General features: G+C 45.0%; 1 protein-coding gene across 1 annotated transcript; it reads right to left on the bottom strand.

Moving 5' to 3' along the window:
- Positions 1 to 636: 636 nt before the first annotated feature.
- POU2AF1 (POU class 2 homeobox associating factor 1) lies at positions 637 to 23,740 on the bottom strand. Its single transcript, XM_084782114.1, is given in 6 exon segments — positions 637 to 1,707; positions 4,698 to 4,963; positions 5,055 to 5,097; positions 5,472 to 5,596; positions 23,307 to 23,415; positions 23,418 to 23,740. Coding segments are annotated over 6 exon segments (921 nt in total). The 5' UTR covers positions 23,481 to 23,740; the 3' UTR covers positions 637 to 1,392.
- Positions 23,741 to 24,069: the final 329 nt, after the last annotated feature.

The following is a 24,069-nucleotide window of genomic DNA, read 5'->3' as shown; positions in this document are numbered from 1 at the left end:
AACATTTAATCTAACCACTAAAGAGGAATAAAACTCAACGTAAGCATACCACGATTTAAGGCAGATACTAAGATCCCTGGATCAAAGTAAACACAAAGCAGGAAAAGAAATGGAAACAAAGCGTGGGTGGGTTATCAAAGGTACTGTCATTTTCCAGAAACATCTAGTACTTCTACATGAATTCTACAGACTAAAGATTGTGCCTATGTGATAATGGCACCATTAGCAAAGAGTGTACCAGCTGCCCAAAACATATCTTCCTCGGGAACAGAGCACTCCCGAAACAGTGAAACACTCCATACCCAATGCTCCAGCAAATACAATAAAAACTGAAATGAAACCTGCTGACTGGGACTCTATAATCCCAAAGGAAGGTGGTAAGTGGGTGGAAGAATCCAGGGCACCAGGATGGCTGATTCACAATAAAAGAAAACCCACACAGAAGGACCAAGCGGGACCCTCCTGGCTGATGGGCTTCACCTGTGTCTTTTCCTGTTGTTATGGCAATACCCTGACAAAAGCAACGTAAGCGCTGGCATAGAGGGGCAGAAACAGGCAGACTGGTCATTTAACCTGTTTACCACACCCAGCTTTCCTCACAGTAACTGTCAAGAAGAACTAGACTAGTGTGATGGGTTTTTTTTTTCAAAGCTGCTTTAATAGTTGGAGCTAGATCACTCCTCATCCTTCCATCCTTACTCCCTCTCTAAGCACAGGCAACATACCAATTATCCTGCTCCTCCCCAGCCCGGTCTCCCATCACTCACTGACTGGTCCTACCCACCCTGGTAATCCTGTCCCATCCCCTCTAGCAGACCAGAAACATCTGATTACACCGTAAATCGGACCAGGGTTCAGAACAGCAAAACAAAACAGAAAAAACCCATAGGACGTGAGAGCAGGGAGGCCCTATCCATGGGGACTCAGCAGGGAGGTGGTGGCCCCTTTGGTCTCCCCTTGGGACCCCGTGCATTTCAGAATGGCAGAGGAGGTAAGTGGTCTTAGAGTAGAGCAATGATACCACTGCATCCAGGAAGCAGGAGGCACCTAAGAGAAAGGCCACTTCCCTAATGTGACACCGAAGGGAAACTCTGAGCTGCCTACTTCGTGACTTCTGGTATAAAAATTTTCATAGTATCACTATAATCTCCCCTTCCAGAGGAAGAAGAAATAAGAAAGAAGTGAGATGGGGTTGGGGGAAGGGAGAAAGTGGAAGGAAGGAAGGAAGGAAGGAAGGAAGGAAGGAAGGAAGGAAGGAAGAAGTACAGCTTAGCCTTAGGGAGAAAGGGAACCTATGAAATAGCTACTTCAAACAGACAGAGCTTGGGCTTCGTCTGACCTCTTTTTAAATCTCAGTTTCCAGTGAAGGGGTTGTTAGAATGCACGCCAGCCCTAAAAGCCTTCCACCGAGAGGGTGTGGTTAAGCTCATACGTGTTGCTTTCTTCTTCCTCTAGTAGCAGCTTGTCGATGGTCAGGGAGTTGATGGCCCTTCTGGGATCATCCATGTCCTGAAGGACTGGCTCTGGGATAGAGATCGGGAGCTGGACGAACTGGGGCCCAGGCAGAGCCGGGGCAGGAGGTTGGTACTGCAGACTGGAAGTGGGCAGTGTGGAAAGGGGCTGAGGCCACGAGAAATAAGTGAGGGGCGCCTGGTGCTCAGGGCCCTCCAGCTGGGGCCCCACCGTGGGCGTAGCTGTGCTTCTTGGCTGTGACAGAAAACACAGGACCAATGGTTAGCAGAACTGGCGGGCGGGGGTGGGGGGATGAGGGGGTGCCCGCCTGCATCCTTACCCCATCATGACCCCTCCCACTAGACCCCACCCTGCCCTTACTGGTGTTTCACTTAATGGGGCTCTGCCTCCTCCAGATCAGTCTCCGAGACACGGGAGCCTGACAAGTTTCAACTGTGTCCTGCCTTCTTCTAACTGTATGTATGCTCAAGCATCTTTCTAGTTTGGAAGCTTCATTTTTTTTTTCATAGGAAGAGATGGAGAAAATAATGATGTCACACCACTGAGTAAATTAAAGGTTTTATAGGGTCTGTTGAATATAACATGTACTCCAAGTGCAGAAATCTTAAATTATGCAAAATATATGCTTGACAAACAAGAAGCCGGTCTCACAGCCTTGCAGCTGTTTCTTGAAGATGACTACTATCTAGCCCAGACAGAAAGGCGGCACGGCCCACATAGACTCGTGTGTTTGAATGCTTGGTCCACAGGGTGTGGCATTGTGGGGGTGGACTCGGAGGTCTCCTCTGCTCAAGCTACACCTAATGTGGCGCACAGTCTCCTTCTGCTTTTTGAGGACTCTAGGCTCCTCCACTACCAAGTCTGCCTGCACACTGCCATGTTTCCCACCATGATGATAAAGGACTAAACCTCTGAAGCCATAAGCCAGCCCCAGTTAAATGTTTTCCTTTATAAGCGTTGCTGTGGTCATGGTGCCTCTTCACAACAGTAAAACCCTAAAACAATCTCTGAGCTTCTTTGGCATCCTTGGGTCCCCATGGGTCAACATAGCTCCCTCAGCTCTTGCCTTTCTAGTACTGACCAGCATTTCGGTGGCGTGGGAGCACTGTTGTGCCGGCAAACGTGGCCTTTCCTGCAGTTGCCTGGTACTTGTCCCTGCTCAACCCCCTCTGTCTCTGAGCTGCTCCCTGTGGTGTAGGGTGGGGGTGGGGGGCACGCTATTCTCCCTCTTGTTCTACAAACCGTACATCACGTTCACATAAAAGCTACTCTCACAACCCTCAAGGCAGCAAGGCCAGGCCTATGTTCCTGCTAGCCTTCCACAGCAAGCAGATGGATAAGGACGTTCTCAGCACAGACAGAAACAAGACCCCCCCCTTTCTAGCCCCATCCTCCTCCCACCCCCAACCCCTACCCCCACATCATTTCCCCAGCTGCCACTGCATCTTAAGAGTACACTGCTAGAGTCATCTGGGGACGAATTTTCATCAGCCTCCTAGGGCATTCCTCATAAGATGGATCCTGATCTCTGAGGTTTGGAGTAGGGCCTGGGATTCTGCCAGGTCCAGTCAGACCTCAGGGGATGCTAATGTGCCTGGTGTGGGGACTCCAGTTTGAGAAGCAAGGCTTTGGGAAGTTTCTATATTTGGACAATGGATCTGGGGACACACACACACACAAATGCAGGTTGGTATGTACATCCTACTGCACCATATGGCTTGTTCTCTTTCGGTGTGAACCCCTGCTCCATAACATGGCTTCCTGAAGACAAGCAGGACCTGGGAAAACCTTCCTACTTCCAGTTATTCCAAAAATCCACATGGACATCATTCTCTCGTGGCTCCTGTACCTATACAGACCCAGGGCAACTGCTGGTTCCTTGCTGAGGGATAGAACTGCAGGTCTTATCTCTGCTGAGAAGTGCTAGGCTGGTAGCTCAAGCCAGCTTTGATGAGTTAACTTACAAAATGACGAAACACATTATCTCTTAATAAATGCAGTTTTCTTGATACACAGAACCTTTCAAAGTGGAAGGTAGGGAGCGGGTAAGGGAAGAGGATAAATAATGAAAAGAATCCTCAGTGATGAGATGGCTGGGAACCCCTATATCCTGCACCCCAGGCTCCCTGCTATGGAAATGAGCTGCCTAGGGACCTTCCTATTCGATGTCATCAAGATCCATCCCCAAATCAGTTGGGTAGCCAGGTGTGCATGGCAGGGGAGACTTTGGCAGGAAAGTGCTTTGAAGCAGAGACCATGGGCACTGGAATGGCACTGGACCCTAAAGGTAAACAGAGGGGACATGGGTGCTAAGGCAAGCTCCATCACTCAGGTGTATGATCTGAGGAGGTTCCAACTGTACCATAGCCCTGGAGTGGAAGTGGTCACCACTGTGCTCTAGGCCTTTTCTCCCCACAAGCACTTAAGGAATCCTCACTCTTTTGGAGACACAGGCACCAAGCATGTAAAACTGTAACTCCCTTCCCCCACTCTTCAAGGATGGGAGGCCCTCCCATCCTACTGACACTTGAAGGCAGTCATTTGTTGACACTGCTGGCAGACTATGGCCATGAGGCTAATAACTAACACTAATGGTGTGCCATCTGTATGCTAAGCACAGTCCCATATGTACTCGCTAGCTGATCTCATCTTACAGATGAGAATTCTGTGCTCAGACAGGTCAAAGTACTAAGCACAGAGCTACTAAGAAAAAAGGGAAGCGTAGTGAACACAGGTTACTTGACATTACAGTGAGAAAAAAAATACCCTACAAGTAGTTACCTTGATGAATACTATCAATTTTTGCTTTTCCTGGAAGTATTACAGTGCTCCCCATTACTAAGTATACAACAAGTACTTGCTAGGTTATCTGAACTGACAGGAACACAGATACTACACAGATCTCACCAAATACCCCATCTACTAAAATTTTTCACTTACTGAGACCCACTGCTTACAGAGCAGCTGGAATGGGGGTGGGGGATGGACTAGAAGCAACAGATCTTCCCAACCCACAGGAGTCATGGATGTGACAATTCAAGCATACAATGTCTTTGTGGAGGATAGTGTTAGTCAACAGAAATAGCGCCACGTCATCCTGGAGGATGCAGTGACCTTCGCTGACCCCATAATCATAGAAATTGATAGTCAAGAAAAGCAAGAGTCTCCTCAGGGAGTGATGTCAGCATGGGTAAATAGTGTTCTACTTTCACCGTGTGACATACCGTGACATTAGTAATGAGTGGCGGGGAAGCATAGGTCAGCACCGAGGAGGGTCCCACCACTGTGTAGCTGGGACACACGGGCTGCACATACATGTCAGTAGAGTAGGGGCAGCTGACAGCTTCGTGAGGCACGTACTCCGTGTAGGGTGTCCATGGGGCCAAGGGCTGAAGAGTGGCCGGAGCAGGTTGAGAGAGCCAGCCAGTACACAATGTCCCCTCCTCTGTCACTGTGGAAGCAGAAACCTCCATGTCAAGACAGGAAGGACCTGTGGGGAAAAGGAAATTACAGAACTGCAGGTTCCACAAGAGACAGAGACGGTCCCCAAAGACACCAAGACTGCAGAGGAGAGCTCTTACCCACTGTGCTGTAGGTCGCCAGGGGCTGGTGGGGCAGTACCACCTAGAATGGGGACAAGAAGACCAGAATGGGTGTCTATCTATCTGCAGGAAGCCCTCTATAGGAACTCTCAGGGGGCCAGAGTAGGAGGACTATAGGGGAAACCCCAACCATCACCATCTATAATTTTGAGGGATTTGTGTTTTGGTTTAGCAAGAAGGCTATAACATTATAGAAACTTTCTGAATGCCCACAACTCACACTGGGGTGTGTGCCATTGGCTCCCTGAAGCCCCATCAACAGCAAGAAGCCCCTCTATTCCCCTTACAACCCGAGGAACCTCCAGTTTAGTGCATCTGGGTCCACCTTCTCCATGTAATCCACTGCCTTCATGGCCCATGGGGGGGGTGGCGTGCATGAGTCAGGGAGCCCCTCACCGCAGTTGGTGGGCCAGCTGCCCCACCGCTGGCATGGCCACGCTTTCTCCTTAGTAGCTCCTTCACTGGCTCCTTGACTCGAACACCCTGGTATGGCCGTGGTGGGGCAGGAGCTTGCTCTGGAGCTGTGGGTGTAAAGATTCAGAATGTCACTGGAACCCATGGCCCTTCTCAGATGCCCCCCCCCCCACCATCACAAACGCCCATTTCTTCTAGTGTCCAACTCTCTAAGTTGTACTTGAGCCTGGAGTGTCTCTCTGTGAGGCTTCCTGGAGTAATTTCTCCAGAGACTCCTTCTGTCCCCAGCCATTCTGGGGCCCTTACTATATTCAAATAATTAAGCTCTGTCCCCTTTGTCTAAAAGTGATTGGATTGGAACCATTTCTCTGACCCTGCATATTCTGGCTCTAACAAGAAGGCCTTGTTATACTCCTGTGCATGCCCTTCCTGTTCCCCCCGCCTCTCTCCCCCTCTCTCTCCCTCTCCCTCCCTCCCTCTCTCTCTCCTGCAGACTGCAGAATTCCTCCATCCACCTCCCCAACACATCTAGAGCTGACTGGCCTTCACATAAGTGGGAAGAAGGGATGACCATCAGGTCAAGAACTCTAGAGCCAGGAGTGACCAGACTCAAGTTCTCTCTCAGTCACAATCCAGCTATGGTGTCCTATGAAGTATTTAAACTTCTCTGAGCCTCATAGCCTGTAGTTTATCACCTGGATGTTGGGCAGGGTAACCTGTAAGTTTGCATGCATATAAAGTAATATACGTGTATCATATAAGATCGGGTACGGAACCAAGCATTTAGCAAACTTAAAGAGTTTCCTTTGTTTTCTTGCCTCCTTGTTTTGTTGGTGCTGTGGATATAACCCAGGGCCTTAGACATGCTATGTGAGTGCTCTACCACGGAGCTATACCTTCTACCTCCCAAATTCAATAAGTGTACAGCCTGCTAGGTAATGATTAGTTATCCTTGTTGGTGTGGATTAAAGTGCTTCCGACTAGTTTATAAACCTCATAGTGTTTTGTTTCTACCTCCTGGAGCGGCAGACATATCTAATCTCTCTATAATCTTAGTCATGATTGTTCATTAATCAAGGGTGTGGTGCTTTCAAGTGTCTTTCCTTTCATCTTCTCACTGCTGCTGGACTTTTAGAGTTCATGGACTGAGGAAAGGGAAAGTGGCTTCCATGTCCTCGGACGCACCCAACGCTGACCCGTGTGTCCTAGGGCTGGGGTCCCCACCTTGTTGCTGATGGGAGAATGTTTCCTTTCCCCCATTGTCAAGAAATTCAGGAAAGCATTAACTAAAACCCAAGCCAGGGCATAGGGTTTTCCCTAGCCTGGGAGATCGGAGACAACCTACTCACATAGATGAAAAGGCCCGTGGAGGGCAGACCAAGATCTAGGTCATCCAAGATCAAGAAGCAATGGTCTCTGGGATTTACACAAGGAACCCATTATCCTCTCCTGATAAGGGTCCATGGGCCTAGGCTCTGTATCAAAGGCCCGGAAGTCTGGGTATCAGTCAACCCGGATCCACAGGGCTGCCTTGGCTGAACTTTGTTCAGTAAACACCCAGCTGATACTGATAACAACTTGTGCTTCACTCTGTGCAAGACTTCCTGCAGGGCTCCTAGGCTCTCAGCACCAACCTGGTCTAGTGCCGGAGGCCAGTAGGCAAAGAAGTCATGCACAGCCAGCAAGTGAAGGGGGAAACAGCCCCAGAGGCAGACAGTGAGAGTCAGGACCCACCACCTCAGACAAGGCGTCCCCTCCCTAACTGTGGAGTAGAACCAACTAGAAACTGATGCCAAAGAAATCTACCCAGAGTCTTACTCCCATGGAATATGATTTGGGGGATCCTCTTAAGGCAAAGAGTCTGTCTGTCTAAAAGTGCTTGCAGTGTTTTCGAAGATGACTAGAGTTAGACTCTATACATCATCCCTTAATGAACACTAGAGCCACTCTAGAGAATCCCAGTAGGAAATGGTCCTCATGTTAGTGTCCCTGGCAATAAAGGGAATCTCTGCTTTCATCCTCATTCTTCCAAAATGTTTCTGGACACGTGTGGATGTGGCCCGCTATTCACTTGGATTGTAAAGTATAGCAGAGAGGTAAGGAATAAAATACCTACCAATGAGATGAATGTAACAAAGGAGAGGTTTGGACTGACATAAGAGTATATATCAGAAAAATAAAATAAAATAAAAGTAGATTCATTTTCATTTAAAAAAAAAAAAGAATGTATATCAGGCTGGGCCTGGTAGTGCATACCTTAATCCTAGCACCTGGGAGGCAGAGGCAAGTGGATCGCTGTGAGTTTGAGGCCAGCCTGGTCTACAAAGCAAGTCCAGGACAGCCTAGGCTACACAGAAAAACCCTGTCTCAGGGGGGAAAAAAGAGTGTATACCAGGAAGTGCCAGCATAGCATTTGTGCCCTAAGACTACCTTCATCTTCGACAATAGACTTACGAGCCAAATATTCCTGCATTCAAATATGAGCTGTAACTTATAGAAAATTCCCAGATGTATGTAATGGCTCTAGACCTCAATTTCTTTATCTGCAAAATGGAGGCACATTTTTATACTTCTCGGTGACGTGTTTTTAGCCCCTAATCTTCCTTCTGAGTATATCAGTCCTACACAAGTGCTGCTTACACACCTTGTCTATGTGTGCAAGAGTGATGTACAGTGCTTCCCACAGGCACAATGCCTCTGCTTCATTCTGGGACCTTCCTCAGGATCATCATAACCACACCAGCCTTCTCCACAGACGTTTGCTGTGCTTCTCTCCCCTCAGGCTTCCTGTCATCCCATAGCACAAAGCCTAGCCTAACAGACTTTATTCTCAGAAGTACACTGAGGCCTGAGTCAAAGGGAAGGCAAGGCCTAAGTACTATGGCCACCCTCTGAATTCAGTTGGGGAACAGTACACACACATCTCAGCCCAGGTCAGAGACAGGAGATTGTGCTTCTGATTTGCATGTACCATCTGGGGAAGGACCTAGAGGCCTCCAGGTCCCACTCCCACTCAAGAACTGGACACACCATGCACTTGGCTACAAAGAGACTAGCTGGGCACTCCCAGATGTTGTGAAGGAAGGATTTCCTGCCCCATGTTATTTTTAAAAATCTATGAACCAAGAAGGCTTTGGGGAGATGTTGTAAACACAGGATACCACCCTTGAATGTCTGGTCATCTCTGGTACCCACAGAATTAACAGATGCGCCCTGGCATAACAGAGCATGCGCAGAAAAGCCCGGATCTAGTACAGCTGCAAAACTCCCGCTACTCTGTATCCACAGCCAGCTGACAAGGCTCCTATAACTGACTGCACCTGAGCAAGCAAGTGTGGGGATGCTTTTGGCCACGCCTCTGCAAAGTGCTGGTGAAAGATCAGAATCCAAAGTGCCAAGACATCTCTCTAGGAAGCGCAATAGGCATGAATAATTTGCAAGTTGACAACCTTGCCTACATTTCACACTAGTCTGTGAGGAGCAAGAATCATCATGACTCCACAGTAAGCATGTGACCTCAACTGTCACCAGCACCAGGCCTGAACCCACTATGGAAAAACTTGGAAGAAGGAAAGTTTCTCCAAAGTCGCGATGGCCTTGACTTAGGGCTGCTGACTCCCCGAACTGATCTAGCTTGCCAATAATGGCACCGGAATACTACATGAGTTTTTAAACAACATATTAAAATAATTTGAGATAGCAATTTTTAAAAACAGTATCTGAAGAAAATAAAAGAGAAACCTGAAATGACACTGTCGGCAAAGAAGAAAAGCCCCGGAGTAGCAGTGACTAGAGAGTTTAGGAATTCCCTAATCAAACTGCAGCTCTGGGCAGCACACTGGTGCAGCTTGAAAGCTGGAAACTTCTGTGGGCTTCTAGAATGCATTACAATGGAAAGTCAATCTATCCGAACATGAACCTCTGGGATCCTTTTTGGACAGTAGTTTGCCATACTGTTTTTCAATGGTATTCAAGGAAGAAAAAAAAAAACACCTTTAAAAAGCTTTGTTGATAGCAAAACCCATACATTTGGTCACAGGGAGATCTTCCCTTTAACAAAACGACCAGTTAAAGATCTGGAGATAAAAACAGTCAGCAAAAGCCATTTCATTCCTCCGCCACCACACACCCAGACATGCTGCCTATCACAAAAAGAAGAGCCCCGAGGCTGCCATTTCACCTGAAGGTGCAGGACGTGATAGGTTGGATCCAACAGGTCACACATCCTCCAGCCCCTGTTGGCATCTATGCTCACCCTCCACCAAGCTGACTGAACACAGGTTTCTACTGAGTTAAATAAGCATGGCTTCCTCAATGAAGTCCAATAAAACCTCACTAAAGAAATAGACAAAAATCACAGCATCTATTTATTTAATAACCCCATGGACACCACAGCACACATGTACTCAACTATGGAGGCAGGAGCAGGGCCCTAATCATCTGTAACTTGTCTTTCAGTTTAGCTTTTAAAAAGCCCATGTCCAGTAGGTGTTTTCTGAGAGAAGACCCTTGCCTCTTGACCACTGTTCTCTTGAGATTTCCCATGGGTCACTAGGCCAAGGAGCAGACTGGAGAGCAATTAAGAGCTCTTCCCTAAAAACTATGTAATATGGATTTGCATCACCAGGGAACCAGAGAACAGTAATTCTCACAACCATGGGAGCTCTTCCATTCCAAACTTGACAGACTATTCAAACTTCACAACTACCTGAGCCTCAAGGTTTCGGCCACATGGGCTACTTTGAAAGATTAAAAACAAAAAACCAAAAAAAAAAAAAAAGCCACCTAGATGAGAAGGTCACATGACATACTACCACTTAAAACACTCTCTGACTCACTCCAGACAACCACTGTGAATATTTTCTTCCTTCCACTGTTGGTGTTCAATAGTATCAAAAAGAAAACAGAACTCATCCAGGAGAAGAAAGTCGACTAATACTCCCTTTGCTTGTAGCAAAACCAAAACAAATAATTGAACAATAGGACTTCAAGCCTGGGGCTAACAAACTTGTCCTGAGCCTCTACAGAACACAGAGCCTGAAAAGTTGCTGACACTTCAATGTGAAGAGTCGTGTTGGTGTTGGTGGCTTGAGATAGCTGAGGCCTCCTGGGAAACATGAATACAGGCAGGCCACAGGCTCATGCACATTCTCTACAGAAAGGCTGCCGCAGGTGCTCTTCTTAGGGTGCAGTTCTCAGTCAACGTTTTCCAATTTATTCTTTTCATTTATGGACAATGGCTGATTTTTTTTCCTCCTCCAAACAGGAAGACTTTGTTCTTTGGCTGGAGGAACTTGACATACTACAGAAAGACTTTCCTGTCCAATGTGCACTAAATTTCCTTTTTTTTTTTTTTTAATGTAAGCCAACTAAAAGATCCTGTGTATATGCAAATGGGGGCTTTCTATTCACTAAAGCTTGAACAAGGAGACTCCACAGATGGGAACAAAAAAACATGCCAGTCATATATTCTAGCAAATACTCAAGCCAGAGAAGAAACAGAGGGTGGGAAAGGAACAACAGCAGGGAACATAAAAGTTGTTCAGAAAATGGAACTGCATTTGAATTATGGGATGATATTGCTCACAAGGCTGTTAGTGCAGCAAGGAGAGAAACAGTAGTGCCCTGGTGAGTGCCCTGAAAGGTCTCTACTAAAAGGTCCCAAAATGGTGGTTGAATCTGGCTTAGTCAGACAAGAGGAAAGAACTGGTGGTTTTCTTCCCCTTCCCTGAGACCCCCTCCAAAAAAAAAAAAGTATGTTCCTCCCCCATCTGTCCTGTGGTGTTCAACATCAGCCACAGGTGAGCCCACAGGGAAAAGCTCAAGGAGGGCTGTAGTCACTAAGAAAGTTCTCATAATTGTCCAAGGCAAAGGGACCCCTAGAAACAAGCCTAGTGGTAAGTAGATCATTTCTGATGCTGTTTGATGCGTCTTCAGTCTTGAAACTCCAGCCCACAGACCAAAGTTATCTACTAAGAGCATGATTCTGTCTCGAGGAAACTGTAGAGATCAGAGACTGAACACCCAGGGTGATCCCAACAGGCATACCTCTCATGTTACATTAGATGTAAAAAAAAAAAAAAAAGAAAGAAAGAAAGAAAGAAAGAAAGAAAGAAAGAAAAAGAAAAATTCATTTATACACAGCTCATCCTGACTTACCACACTTCTGCCTAAGGTATTTCTTCAATTCTGCCCCAAGACCTCATGCGAAGGCAGCCACAGGTCGCTGGTGTGGGAGCCTTCTGTATGATGAGACTCCTCAACTCTTCCCTCACAAACACTGCCACCCAGGATTCCTTTTCTCCAGTGCCCACTGCGCCTTCCATGCCACCTGCCCACACTCTTTCCACATCTCCTGTGAAGCAGCAGGGTGCAGAGACCTGCTGCAGAGACTTCTTCTGTAGGCAAACCCATTTAATGCTGAATGAATGAGTGGCAATAGTCCGTGTGGTTCCAGGCCATAATCTTAACTCCAAAGGACTCTGAAATTCTCACCTCCATTTTCATGAAGTTCTGTGGTGTGCTTCTCAGAACCTCTGGCATAAAGGGTATCATGGGAGGCTGCATCACAACCTCTAAAACAGACAAGTGATGTCGTCTGCTTTCTACCCTTCTTTCACTGATGAAGAGGGTGATGCTTAGAGGTATTCAATGGATTTTTCCAAGGTCTGCATCATCATAAGTTCCATTATCAACCAAATTTGGACCTCTGACTTGAAGAGCTCATATTTGCTTCACCGCATACCTTCTTCTTGCCTCTATGTATCTATTTTTCCTCTATGTAGCATTGAAGATCAGTCATCTAAAGGTCCCTGGACCAATCCTAACCCTCTTTCCTCCAGTTGGAGTATTGGCTTGAACCATGTCACCATGTCTTTCTTGATGGCCAATTCTCCAAAAAGAAAAATGGTGTTTTCCAGGTGAGAGAGTCCTCCACAAGAAACTTGCCAAAAGTCTACTCACACGAGGAGTGACAAGAACTGAGAGACTCAATTCCTGGCAAGGTTTTATTTTGGGTATTTTTCTACTGAAATGACAGCAAGATAGGTCCACCTGAGAAACCAGCTGCATCTGTCTGCCTTTTATAGAAACCAGGGTCACCAGAGCAGAAAGGGTTCCCATCTGAGATACACCACATCTCCGATTCAGGGTCGAGAGACATCTGGTAGACCATTTATCTACCAAATACTTGTTGAGCAGAGCAGATCAGCCTATGTCCCTGCCCTTGGGGAACTTGCAGCCCACTCAGGTGGCATATGCAGACTTTAATGAAATAATCACACAAGCAAATGAACGACAAACTGTAATGAAGCTGCGTCTGCTTCAGAACGGAAGCGTTCTGACTTCCGCCTCTACCTGACTCGGTTATGCTTGAACGGTCAGCAAGCAGTCTCTAGAGGCATATAAAGAGAGAGGCAAGAGGCATGACAGGACAGTTCTCTCTCCACTGCAGGGACTGACCTGGGGTCAGTGGCTCAGGCCACACCATGAGTATGAGAGTGAGTCTTAGCCGAAACAGTCAAAAGGACAGACCCTCGGTGAACCCTCAGCATGCTTCCCCAACTGTCCTCTGCCCTTTCAGAAGAAGAGCCCCAAGGACTCAGTAGAAGATGAAAGTCTTCTAGATTCAGAATCTCCACAAGGTCTCAAGTGTTAATTTATTTATTTTTCTTTCTTGTGTGGGCATGTCTGGGAGGGGCACAAGGGGCAAATGTGTGTGTGTGTGTGTGTGTGTGTGTGTGTGTGTGTGTGTGTGTGTGTGTGTGTGTTAGGTACACACGTCAACCTACATGTCATCTTAGTTGTTTTCTTTTTTGAGGTAGGGTCTCTCACTGGTCTTGTTTCAACTTTCCTAGCACTGGGGGTACATCCACATGACACCATGCCTGTTCCAGCAATCAAACTCAGCACTCACACTAGCACGGCCAGAACTTTTACTGGCTGAGCTAGCTCCAGTGAGTATCACTTTCTGACACTCAAACTTGCAGTGACATTTGAGACAGTGTGGAGACACCCTTGGTGAAGCCATAGCCTGCCCCCCTCTAGGGTGGACCTATTTCCATTGAAAGGGGAAGAAAAGGCCAGGGCCATTCAAAATTCCTTTGCACCAAGATGCAGTGTGGTACAGGTTAGGATCAGACAGACCTAATTTGGAAAGCCTGCTACATTGGTTATCACCTGGGTGACCCTCAGCAAGTAACTTAATTGTGTAAGCCTCAGCCTCTCTGCCTGTAAAATAAGGATAATATCGTTTCTTCCAAAGGGTTCCCATGAAGATGGTATGTTAACTGACACATGTGGCATGTCATAGGTACCAAGTCACCACAGCTTGTTGCATACTGAGACTAAATGAGCATATACAGGACTCTGCTACCTGCAAAGCCCGTCTCATTTCATCTTTGCCATGCTCCAGGAAGTGACCTCCGAAGTCCCCAAGGGAAACCTATTTAGGAAGCAGAGAGGCCAACAATGGAGCGGGATTGGCCAAAGACCTCACTTAAAGACAACAACCCTGAACAGGAGACAAGGGCCTAGCATTGGCTTCTGTGAAAATTGTACGAGTAGAACATATATCTGTCTTCAGAAACCACCAGACAATTGGGCTTGTACTATAGCTAAGGGTTTTTAAAGCTGCCCTTAAGAGTAAATACCTTGGATATTTCTGAGTGCTAGCAGTTAGGTGGGAGACAAAGTACAACGGCATGCTCAGATGCTAGCCAGTCCTTAAGAAATCTGTAGGTGTCTCTAAAAAGACATGGACACAGCCACAGCTGAGGCTGGGTTGTAGATATCAGTGGGTCTGGATAGCTAAGAACACATATCACGTATGAAGCATGGATGCAGCTATATATACAACATGGAATACAATTCAAGAATGTAGTGCTCAGGGAGGACAGGTGTTGACTCACCTGGTAGGACAAGGCAGACTCCTGGTTCACCCAGTGGACATTACCTCAGCTTCACAGTGAGCAGCAGCCTCAACGTTGGGGGTGACATGGCCTAACTTGAGACGTCATAACCATCAGTCCAACATGAAGCCTACCCATCCTATGGCCAACTCAAACTCTTTGGGAAAGCAACTCCACCAGGAGGGATGGGACAGAAGAGAGGACTACAGCTTTCTTTACGAAATAAAGACCCGGATCAAGAATTACTGGCTCAAAATAAAAAATATTATTAATTTAAAAAAAAAAAAAAGACTTATTGGATCTAGCTGATGTGGGTCAGAAAGGAAATCTATGGTTAGGCAGCTCGAAGAGGCAAGTAGATACTCAGTTATGAGTTTCTTGACTTAAGCAACACCTAGTTTTAGATTTTCAAAGCTAAAGGTAGTCTTTTAAAAAACCTTTTCCTTAGATCCTTTGGTAAGTACCACTCTCTTCAAGGACTTTTGGGCACATTAGTAGTGCAGGGTTTGGTCCACATGTAAGGTTAGTCCTGATGACTGACTCGTGAAGAAAAATATAACTTGTTGTTGAGACGAGCTTTTGGGACAATTCTGAGAAATATATCTCTAGGTCATTTTTTAAGGAAGTTGACTACTCCCTTCCTTATTCACAAGAAACTCACACGACTGAAGACATGACCTTCAACAGCTGCAAAACTTGATGAAAACCAAGACAACATGCTTCCCAGTAACTCACGCTGTAAGCCAGGAACCTGTGATTAGCTATCAGTGCTCTTGGTCAAAGGAATAAAGGAACTTCGTTAAAGGGTCACAGCATTAGAAAGGTGTAGAATTACGACATTTATGTGCATCAGCCTCGACATCCTTGGATTCTTATTTGAATGCTACGGTACTGCTCTATTTCCCAGAATCTAAGCAATTAACCTAATTGTCATCATGTGTCTTTCCTGACCTACAAATGTCCCATGCCATCATTACTGATTCTGTCTTCCCTCTTGCTGAGGATAATTTATTTCATTGCTTCATTTCTCTAGGAGTGCCATCACTAGACTGGATGCTTGTATGCGTACACCCAAGCATAGCATAAAGAAAAGATGGTTGATTTTCTTGCTACCCTTTTCTTTCCTGAGCTGATGTAGCTTTCATCCAGTATTAAAACTTACTATCTTCAACTCTTTTTCTCTCTTTCTTTTTTTAGCTCCTCAACATTTGTCTTTCTTGGGTTTTAAGAATCTTTAGTATTATCTCCTTTTCCAGTAAAAGCTTCACTCTTTCTAATAGATTAAAAGGGAACTGAGCTTTCCTGAAAGGTGGCTGACTCCTTTTGGTACCAGCACCTTGTCTGAGAATGATTCTGGCTGCTAGCTTTTCCCAGAAAGTAGTACTGATGAAACCATTACTAAGAAAAAGAGGCAACACATTGTTGTTTCGGTTTTCAGTATCATTAGTTCTATTTCTTGACTATTTCAAGTGTTGTTCTCCTCACAACTAATTTATAAATACCTTGGTCCAAACTTGTGAATTAAAAAAACAAACACAGGACAAGCCTCATGCTAGCTGATGAGAGTGGTAAGGAAGTCATGGACAAGTGAGTTTCAAACTGATTGGCTTTGCCATCAGCATTGACCCTGATCGCAAGTCCTAGTATTAATTATAAGACCATGAAAATGTACCCTGCCACTTCACAAGTAATGTCAAACTCACAAATTGCAATCTATATTTAGTCTGTTCTTAATGAGAGAAAATAATAATAGCAATAAGAACTTATTGGGTGTTTACTTACTGTCAAGTATGGTCATACACACCCACCACAACCCATGAGAGAGGAACCACATCCTTGGTATATGCAGAAAGAGCAGGGACTTACCAGCATCACAACCAGTAAGACATAGATAGGGCTAGGTCTCAAGCTTATATCTGATTGGCCCTGATGCTGGTCTTCAAACTCCTAAAAACAAACAAACAGCAGCAATATCCCTTTATGGCTCCAAATAAAATCCCTACTCACCATAGCTTTCCCTCTCATAAGTAAACACGTTGCAAATGAATTCTGAAGGTCTTCTGTATTTCATCTAACTCTTGTCCTTTGTCTACCATGGAAAGCCTTGGCTTTCACCAAGTACATCTCCTAAGTCCCTGAAGGGAGCACAGCTCTCTGGCAGGAGACAGGGCAGCCTAGTAAGTCAATATTTTGGGTCTGCTCTAGATTAATTTTATCTCATAGGTGTTACTAATATAATATTTAAGCTTCCGTTTCTTCATCAAAGAAGTAGTTCTTATAACAGGATCCATGGCATGGTGTTTTTATGAGAAGTAGATGAAATAGTACAAAGTGTGGCAAAGACTAGCCTTTGTCACATCCAACGCCTGCTTGTTTCCACCTCTTCAACAGCCCTTGCACTGGCAACATGTGTATCTAAATAATTATGTCCTTCTCCCTTGTAGCTAGAGTAGCCATGAGATATTGGAAGAGGTTATCTGTTAGGAGAAGAAACAGTGAGGAGGACTATAGAGAGAGAGAATATATAAATATACATACACCAAGGAAGAGAATATATATGCATACTTGAAGGAAGAATATATATGTATATATTATATAATACATATTATTTTGTAATATATTTTGTACAGAGACTCTATAGGTTTCTGGGAAGCCCATTCTGGACTGCTTTTGTGTCATAAGAGGTACAATCCACAATCTTACTTAAATTCCTACTATGTCACATCTCTCTACATTAACAACCAAATGTCACCCAAACTGATCCAAAAGAAGATTTTATATTCTTACTAGCACCAAGTAAGTGCTCTACACCCCACACCTGCCATTAAACACTCTCAGGACTGTTAATACCAGTACAAAGAGCCAAGATCCAGCTATCTGCACTAGTAAATCACAAAGGAAGAAGCTGTTCACTCTCACTTCTTTAATTTCTAGAAGTTACCCTATTGGATCAGAAGTACGGTGCACACGAATAAATACAAGTATGGCATAATGAAAAGATGGTTGAAACATGCTCCTATTTCTAACTCTTTTGCTTCTCTCCTAACTCTTCTATCTCAACATTTCCCAGGCTTAGAAAGTTTAAGCAATCTTTATTCTTACGTCCTTTGTTCAAGTTGTGTTTGGAACTGGGTGTTGCCACCTTCTGAGAACAGTAGTAAACACCTACTGCGATCCATGAACGGAAAACTGCATCTTCATGTATATTCCTATTCCTGGGGGCAACTTAACTAGAAGCTCTGGGTTGTGACAGAGTTACTGATATTCCTTAAGTCTCCCTAAAACATCCCAGTATGTAGCCAACGTTGAAAAGAACTGCTCTGGGCAGATATAAGACTCCTTTCTATTAACTTAAGAATATTTGATTTAAAAATAGGGACATAAGTAGACTCAACAAGTAGAGCCTGAGTTCAGTCTCCCTACCCTTGGCTAGGAAAAGACTAGTTCACAGTGGCTAAGTAGTGGCTGAAAGGCCCTCGCCTGATTTGCAGACTGGGATGTATAATCATGGGTATAGGAATAATGCCTCCGTTCACAGCCTCACACAACCAAGGCACTCGGGGAAGGTTCTCTCATCCACGGGATTCCCCACTCTTATTAAGAAGTTCTTCCTACAAGTGAGAAAATGGGAGACATCACTAAGGATGCTGTGAAGGGAGCATTACAGTAGCAATCACAATCAATTACCCAGCTTTGGCTTGGGTAGGTAGCAAGAGAGGTTACCATACATGTTCATTTAATTGGAAACTGAACTGCTGTTGGAAAGTTAGGGTGAGGGACCTGGTCCACCTGCTTTGCATTGGGAAAGCTAAAAAGCAAACATTCACGGAACTTCTTAACGAATCAGACATCCAGACTTTTAGTGAACAAGCGTAGACCACCTTGACTCTTTTTTATTCCTCATAAAAGAGCGGATTTTCAGGTGTGAACTGAAAGGCCATTTTTTCAACACTTCCGGCAAATATTAAGAATCAGGGATGCACATATGATATCTTTCTCTAGCAGATACAGGAAGACAAGGAAATTGTCCACCATAAATATCATTTGCTCTTTTACCAATTACGCTGTGTTCCTGTGTTGTGGAATACTGTTTTCCAAGTGGCAGCATAGCTGTTCCTATTTTAAGCAGTGCCTCCATGATCGCCCATGACTTCACAAGACTGAGCTTGCTCACACTCTGTCGTGGAAGCAGAGGGTTGGAACAGTCATTAGGCCCTCACCGATTCCTGACTCCTTCCCTTTCCCAGTAAGAACTCATCTCGGGAGGTGCTAGGCAAAGCTTACACGAAGTAAAGAGTTAACTAAAGGGGGCTCTGTCTGTGCAGATTTAGGGAAGTCATTACTCATGCTAGGGTAGAGATTATTGGTCATACAGATCTGGGGGTCACCCATGCTCCTGTAAACGAGTCAAATAAACTCACAGAGCCTCCAACTTACACTTGGGTAAAAATGTGACCCTGGTCTTTCATCGGTTCTTGGCCTGGGCTTGTAAGAGATTTGATCCTGTCTCCCCAGGTAAGGACAATGCAACAGCCTGAGAGATGTGCATCTTCCCCAGTCTACAGTCTACCCCCATTTTGCCTCCACAAAGAACTTGTGATTTTACCTCTCCTTCGGGTTCTACTTGTTAGCAGTAAGGACCCTGACTCTGCATAAACTCGGTCAGGGAGGTTTTTACTAAGCCCACTAGGCAAAGGCCGCATCCTAGAAAAGTTAGAGGCTGTCCACATTTACTTCCTGTTATAAATCTGAATTTATGCATGAGATTTCAAAGCTTCAAAAATCACATGTATAACCCTGAGTCTCTTTAACTACCCTTCGAAATGCATCTCCTAGCTAGTGGAACCCTAGGGTAAGTCCTAAAAGTAAATTTCACTATGAGTGAGAATTGTGGATCCCTGGTTTACCTTTTAAACCTCTCTGATCTGTCCCAGTGGACATAATGATTTGTTGATAATAGTTCCTATTGCTAAGGTTCCCCATGACTTACTATAGTTAAAACATAATGTGACCAACTCCATGGGGCATGGGACAACCAGTCAATGCAAAGGGAAAACCGGTTAACCCTGCCTCTCGCTGTCACTCAGCTCCTTCCCTAATACAAGAAGGAGTGATCAAATCTCATCTCCCAGCTCTTTCCCATCAATTCTAAGGAAGCCTTTTAATTAGATTCTGTCATTAAACTAGTGAATGAATTGTCTGTGTGCTTCATCTACCATTGAGGCTAACACTATACAAATCCAAGATACTGAGTAACCAGGGAAATGAATCCCTCAAGTACCAACCAGGCATCTAAGCCCAGAGTGAGCAAACTTGTTCTAGAACAGGACCATACAGTAACATTACAGGTACACAACTCTGCTGCTATAGCAAAAAAACAAAACAAAACAAAAAAACAAAACAAAACAAAACAAAAAAAACCAGACCTGGGAAATACACAAATCAGTAAACATAGCTGTTTCAATAAAACTTAGTTTACAAAAATAGACAATAAGCCTGATTTGGCACAGGCCATGTTAGCACATCTATGTTGTGGACCTTTGAAAATGTTGCTAGCGTCTATCACCCAAGAATATTCTGACTGCAACTATTTAAAGTATAAGCAAAGATTTGCGAGAGGGAGGCTCGCATAGCTCGAGGGATGTTTAATGGAAGGAAGCCATTAACTGACCTCTGTGGCTGCTTATTAGGGACCTGAGTTTCATTTCACCTGCATACACTTTCTCCTAAATTCAGCCTTTCAATAAAAACTTTACATCAAGATGAAATAATCTTCATATTCTTAAAACTTTTTAACAAGAGTTTAAAATATGGCCTTGAACTGAAAATTTCATTTTTTTAACACAAGTAATATTGGTCAATTCCAGTTGAAAATGTGTGATTCAAATGGTTTTTAGAAGTTAGCATTTCACATTTAAGCAAGTTAGTGCCTTGCTGAATTCAGTCTCTAAAGCAGACAGTGTATGCTGTGATGCCATGAAGTGATTTTATGCCATTTTCCTGGTTTTTTTTTCCCTCACTTTAAACAAACTTATGGTTTTAAAAGTTATCAGACAGCTGGCATGTTAACTCGTGTGAAATCTAATTGTTAGTTACATTTTATAGTGGAGTATTTTCTCTATCTTACAATTTTAATGACAGTCATTGTAAGAATGCTGTCAACATCAGCTTAGCATAGGAAGGGGCATGTGGGTGAGGAGCAGATGAGAACAAAGCAGAATGACACATGTGTGAATATACCATGATAAAACACATCACTTTGTATATTAACCTGTTTTGAATTTAGCAGAAAAAGAGCAAACTTTACAAAAACCGCTTGCACACAAAATATAATGTATATAAGTGATGGTTAAAATAATACCCAATCTGGTGTCCCCAATATGTACAGGCAATATTGGCCAGAGGCAGTTATATTTTTTTTACTTTAATTCTCACCAAGACGTTGCGAGACAGGCATTTAAATCCCCATTTAAGAGTAAGGAGAGGTGAGGTTACTCAGGTGCAGAGGCAACTGTCAGGCTCAGCCCTGTTCTCAGTCCGGGGCATCGCAGCTCTCATCTATACGAGGTAGGATGACCAACACAGAATCCCAGGACACAGTCTGCAGATGGAGCCACCTCTTTATCCAGCTGACAACTGAGAGGACCTCACGCCCAAGGCTGGGACCTCAAGGCTGTCACATCTCAATGTCAACAGTTCTGAGCTTGGTCACACTGCTCTCCCGTCTTAACCAAAGCCTGTGTTCACCGTGAGTCCACTGCCAGGAGTCACGAGCCAAGCAGAGAGGAGTCAACACGTGCAATATGACTGTTTCCTTAACTCTCTCCACCAACCTGGGTACAGTCATTTCAGCTCATGCCTGAAGGGTGTTTTCTGAAAAAAGAAAGTGCCTTTTCAGCACTCCTAGTGTCTGATTTCAAATCCTGCCCTACTGGCCTGTGACTGTAAGTAGCTACTGGCACTGCCTTGGTTTTACTGGTTTTCCCACAAGTCTTAAGTCACTCTTGGTGACCGTGGGTCCAGGGTTAAGGGATAAGTCTGGTGCACAGGTCCTTTCCTGGTTTCCTTGTTTCCCTCAAGTCCTTCAAAGGACAGTTTAAGAGAATCTTGACTTTTGTTTATCTGAACACACATCAGTTACGCTACTGGTGAACTCACAGTGTGGTCACTGTTCTAGTACATTCTGGTCTACCTGGCTGGCCCCAGAGGTATGAGCAACAAGCAAGCCCTCCAACAACTCTAAAAAAAAAAAAAAAAAAAAAAAAAACCAAATCTGTTCATCTCTTAAGTGACACTGGAGAAGAGCATTGCTGTGTATAACAACACTAGGGTACTATGGCAGCTTCTTCACGTGGGCAAGCAGTCCATACCTCAGGGGCTAATGCCAAGTCAGAGCAATTGGCACCAATTGGCACCACTCTGGTGGCACCGCCGGTTTATTAAGAGCATCTGTCTATGCACAGTGGGATTATTTTTAACCCCATTTTAAATATGCAAACTCTAAGAGCTTAAAAAAATAAAATAAAAGCGGCTCGCACAGAACCCAAATGAATTCACTCTCTAAGCAAGACAGCATATTGGCACTTTGAAGGTCCCAAGGGACATTAAAAGCCATGGACCCACACCTTTGTAGCCTTTCCAATGCTGTCAGCTGCCACTCTGCTTCCAGGAGGATGAGGTTTTGCTCTGGTCACCTTCTCGTATGAGTCCCATGCTAGCCAAACTAGAACATGAGGTTGTAACTCTCAAATCCAAATTAAAGTTCACTTCTTTTTATTTAAAAAAAAAAATCTTGCTGATATCAATGATGGGACTTACTAAACTGAGAAATGTTTAAATTGCTCCTCTGAGTCACATATTAAAAAAAATTAATTCCAGAGAACTTGAAATTAAAAAATAAAGAAACAGTGAGTCGGTGATAACGTGGCTGTGTCACATTGTAATCAGTGAAGCAGTATTTTTCATATTTTTTTTATAAATAAAACCCTCCATAATTTCTTTTTCTTTTAATCTGGATTATCATAGAAGTTTGAGGAATGGCGTACCTAAACCAATGAAAGATGTTTTAAGAAATGAATCATCTTACAAAGAATGATAGGAAAAGTTCTTGATAATAGCTCTTTACTTGAGGAAGTACAGAACTGAGCCTTAATAAGGTTCAACTTCTACGAGCCTCTTAGGTTGACTTTGTTTACCTCACGGAAGGAATGTTGTGGATAATGTCTGCACAGCCTCCACTGTCGATAACACAAGATTCTTTTCAGCCCATGGAACGGAAAACACAGTTCACAGCAGCTCCATTCAATGCAGGGATCAAAATCAAGGTCAAAGATAAACCCACAGCAGCAGCAAAGATAAACCCTTTGCAGCAGAACAGAAAACCAGCCATGCCACGGAATAAGGAAGAGACGGAAGAGAGGCTAGAGAAAGAAGATTTGCTTTGCAGAACCGAGTTTCCAGCCCATCCCAACACACTCACGGGAAGGAACCATCTTTGGCAGAACTCAGCTAGAGGCGGGCCCACAGAACTAAGCAAGCAGCCGAAGAGCCGGTGTCCATGAAAGTAAAGGTCCTCACACGGAGGACCTGCTCCAAACCCATATCATATGTGGTTTCCGTCTCATGAATCATAAACTGCCCTTCCCTCACCTCAGTGATTCATGCACAGAACCGGAGATGCAATGAGCTGGCCCACCTTGGGACACTAGTTCGTTCCCCCGGGTTGGAAAATGAGCATCACCTCTGACAGGATGGTTTTGCCATCAAGCTCCATCTCGCCCACGTCAGCCCTCCTTGCTCCCTAGGCTCTGAACCTAGCCCCCAGGCTCCCAGGACCAGCAGCAGCTGTCTTTTCCTGGACCCTGCCTCTGCTTACTTGGCTCTGACAGCCACGACCCAAACCACTTACATTTTTGCCAGAGCATGGCCTGTGACAGGATGTTGCCTTTTCTCTTTGAAGCAGACAGTTTGGCTTCTTTAATGTGACGGGGCGTGCTTTCCTCCTGTGGAACCACCGTTTACTCTGAGGCTGTTTCTTCAGCTTTTTAAAGGCCCGAGTTCCCGCTGAGTGGGGCCACGTCATCACATCCTCCCACCTCAGGCAGAGCTGTACTCTTTTTCTTCAGCACCACTGGCTGTCACCCCACTGTGTGCACCCCAAAGGACCCCCCCCACCCCCACTGGCTGAAGAGTGCCAGTGAGTCGGGACTAACCACCACACAGCACAGGGGGCCACACGGCTATTTGCACACAGCCACAAGAGCGTTTGCTGTGTGTAAGTGTGAGGGTCTGGAGGATGAACACAAAGGGTAGAATATGTAGTCAAGGATTGGCACTCCTTGTGTGATGAGGGGCCCAAGAGACAATCCAGACTGCCCTGAGCTTTCTCTGGCGGTCACACACAGTTCCATACTATAGAACCATTTACAGGACTCGCCTCACCATGGGTGCCCCGCTCAACGGGAAATGTGATTCCCAGGGGTCACTATTCTCAACATGGGAGGAAACACCTGCCCTCCCCTTCAAGCCTCACTAAACAGCCTCCTCATTCTTTTAGTGTTGCTTTTCTGTTTATTCCACTGTGAAACTTAACGGCTCCTCCCCTTGCCCCAGTCCACAGCAAAATGGCAAGACATAATAGTGTTTAAATTTAGGGGTCACTGGTTCAGATA

The sequence above is a fragment of the Acomys minous genome (genome assembly GCF_964271855.1).
Source record: "Acomys minous genome assembly, chromosome: 5".
NCBI lineage: Eukaryota > Metazoa > Chordata > Mammalia > Rodentia > Muridae > Acomys > Acomys minous.
The sequence above is the reverse complement of the archived record's forward strand: the minus strand, read 5'-3'. Positions and strand labels throughout refer to the sequence as shown.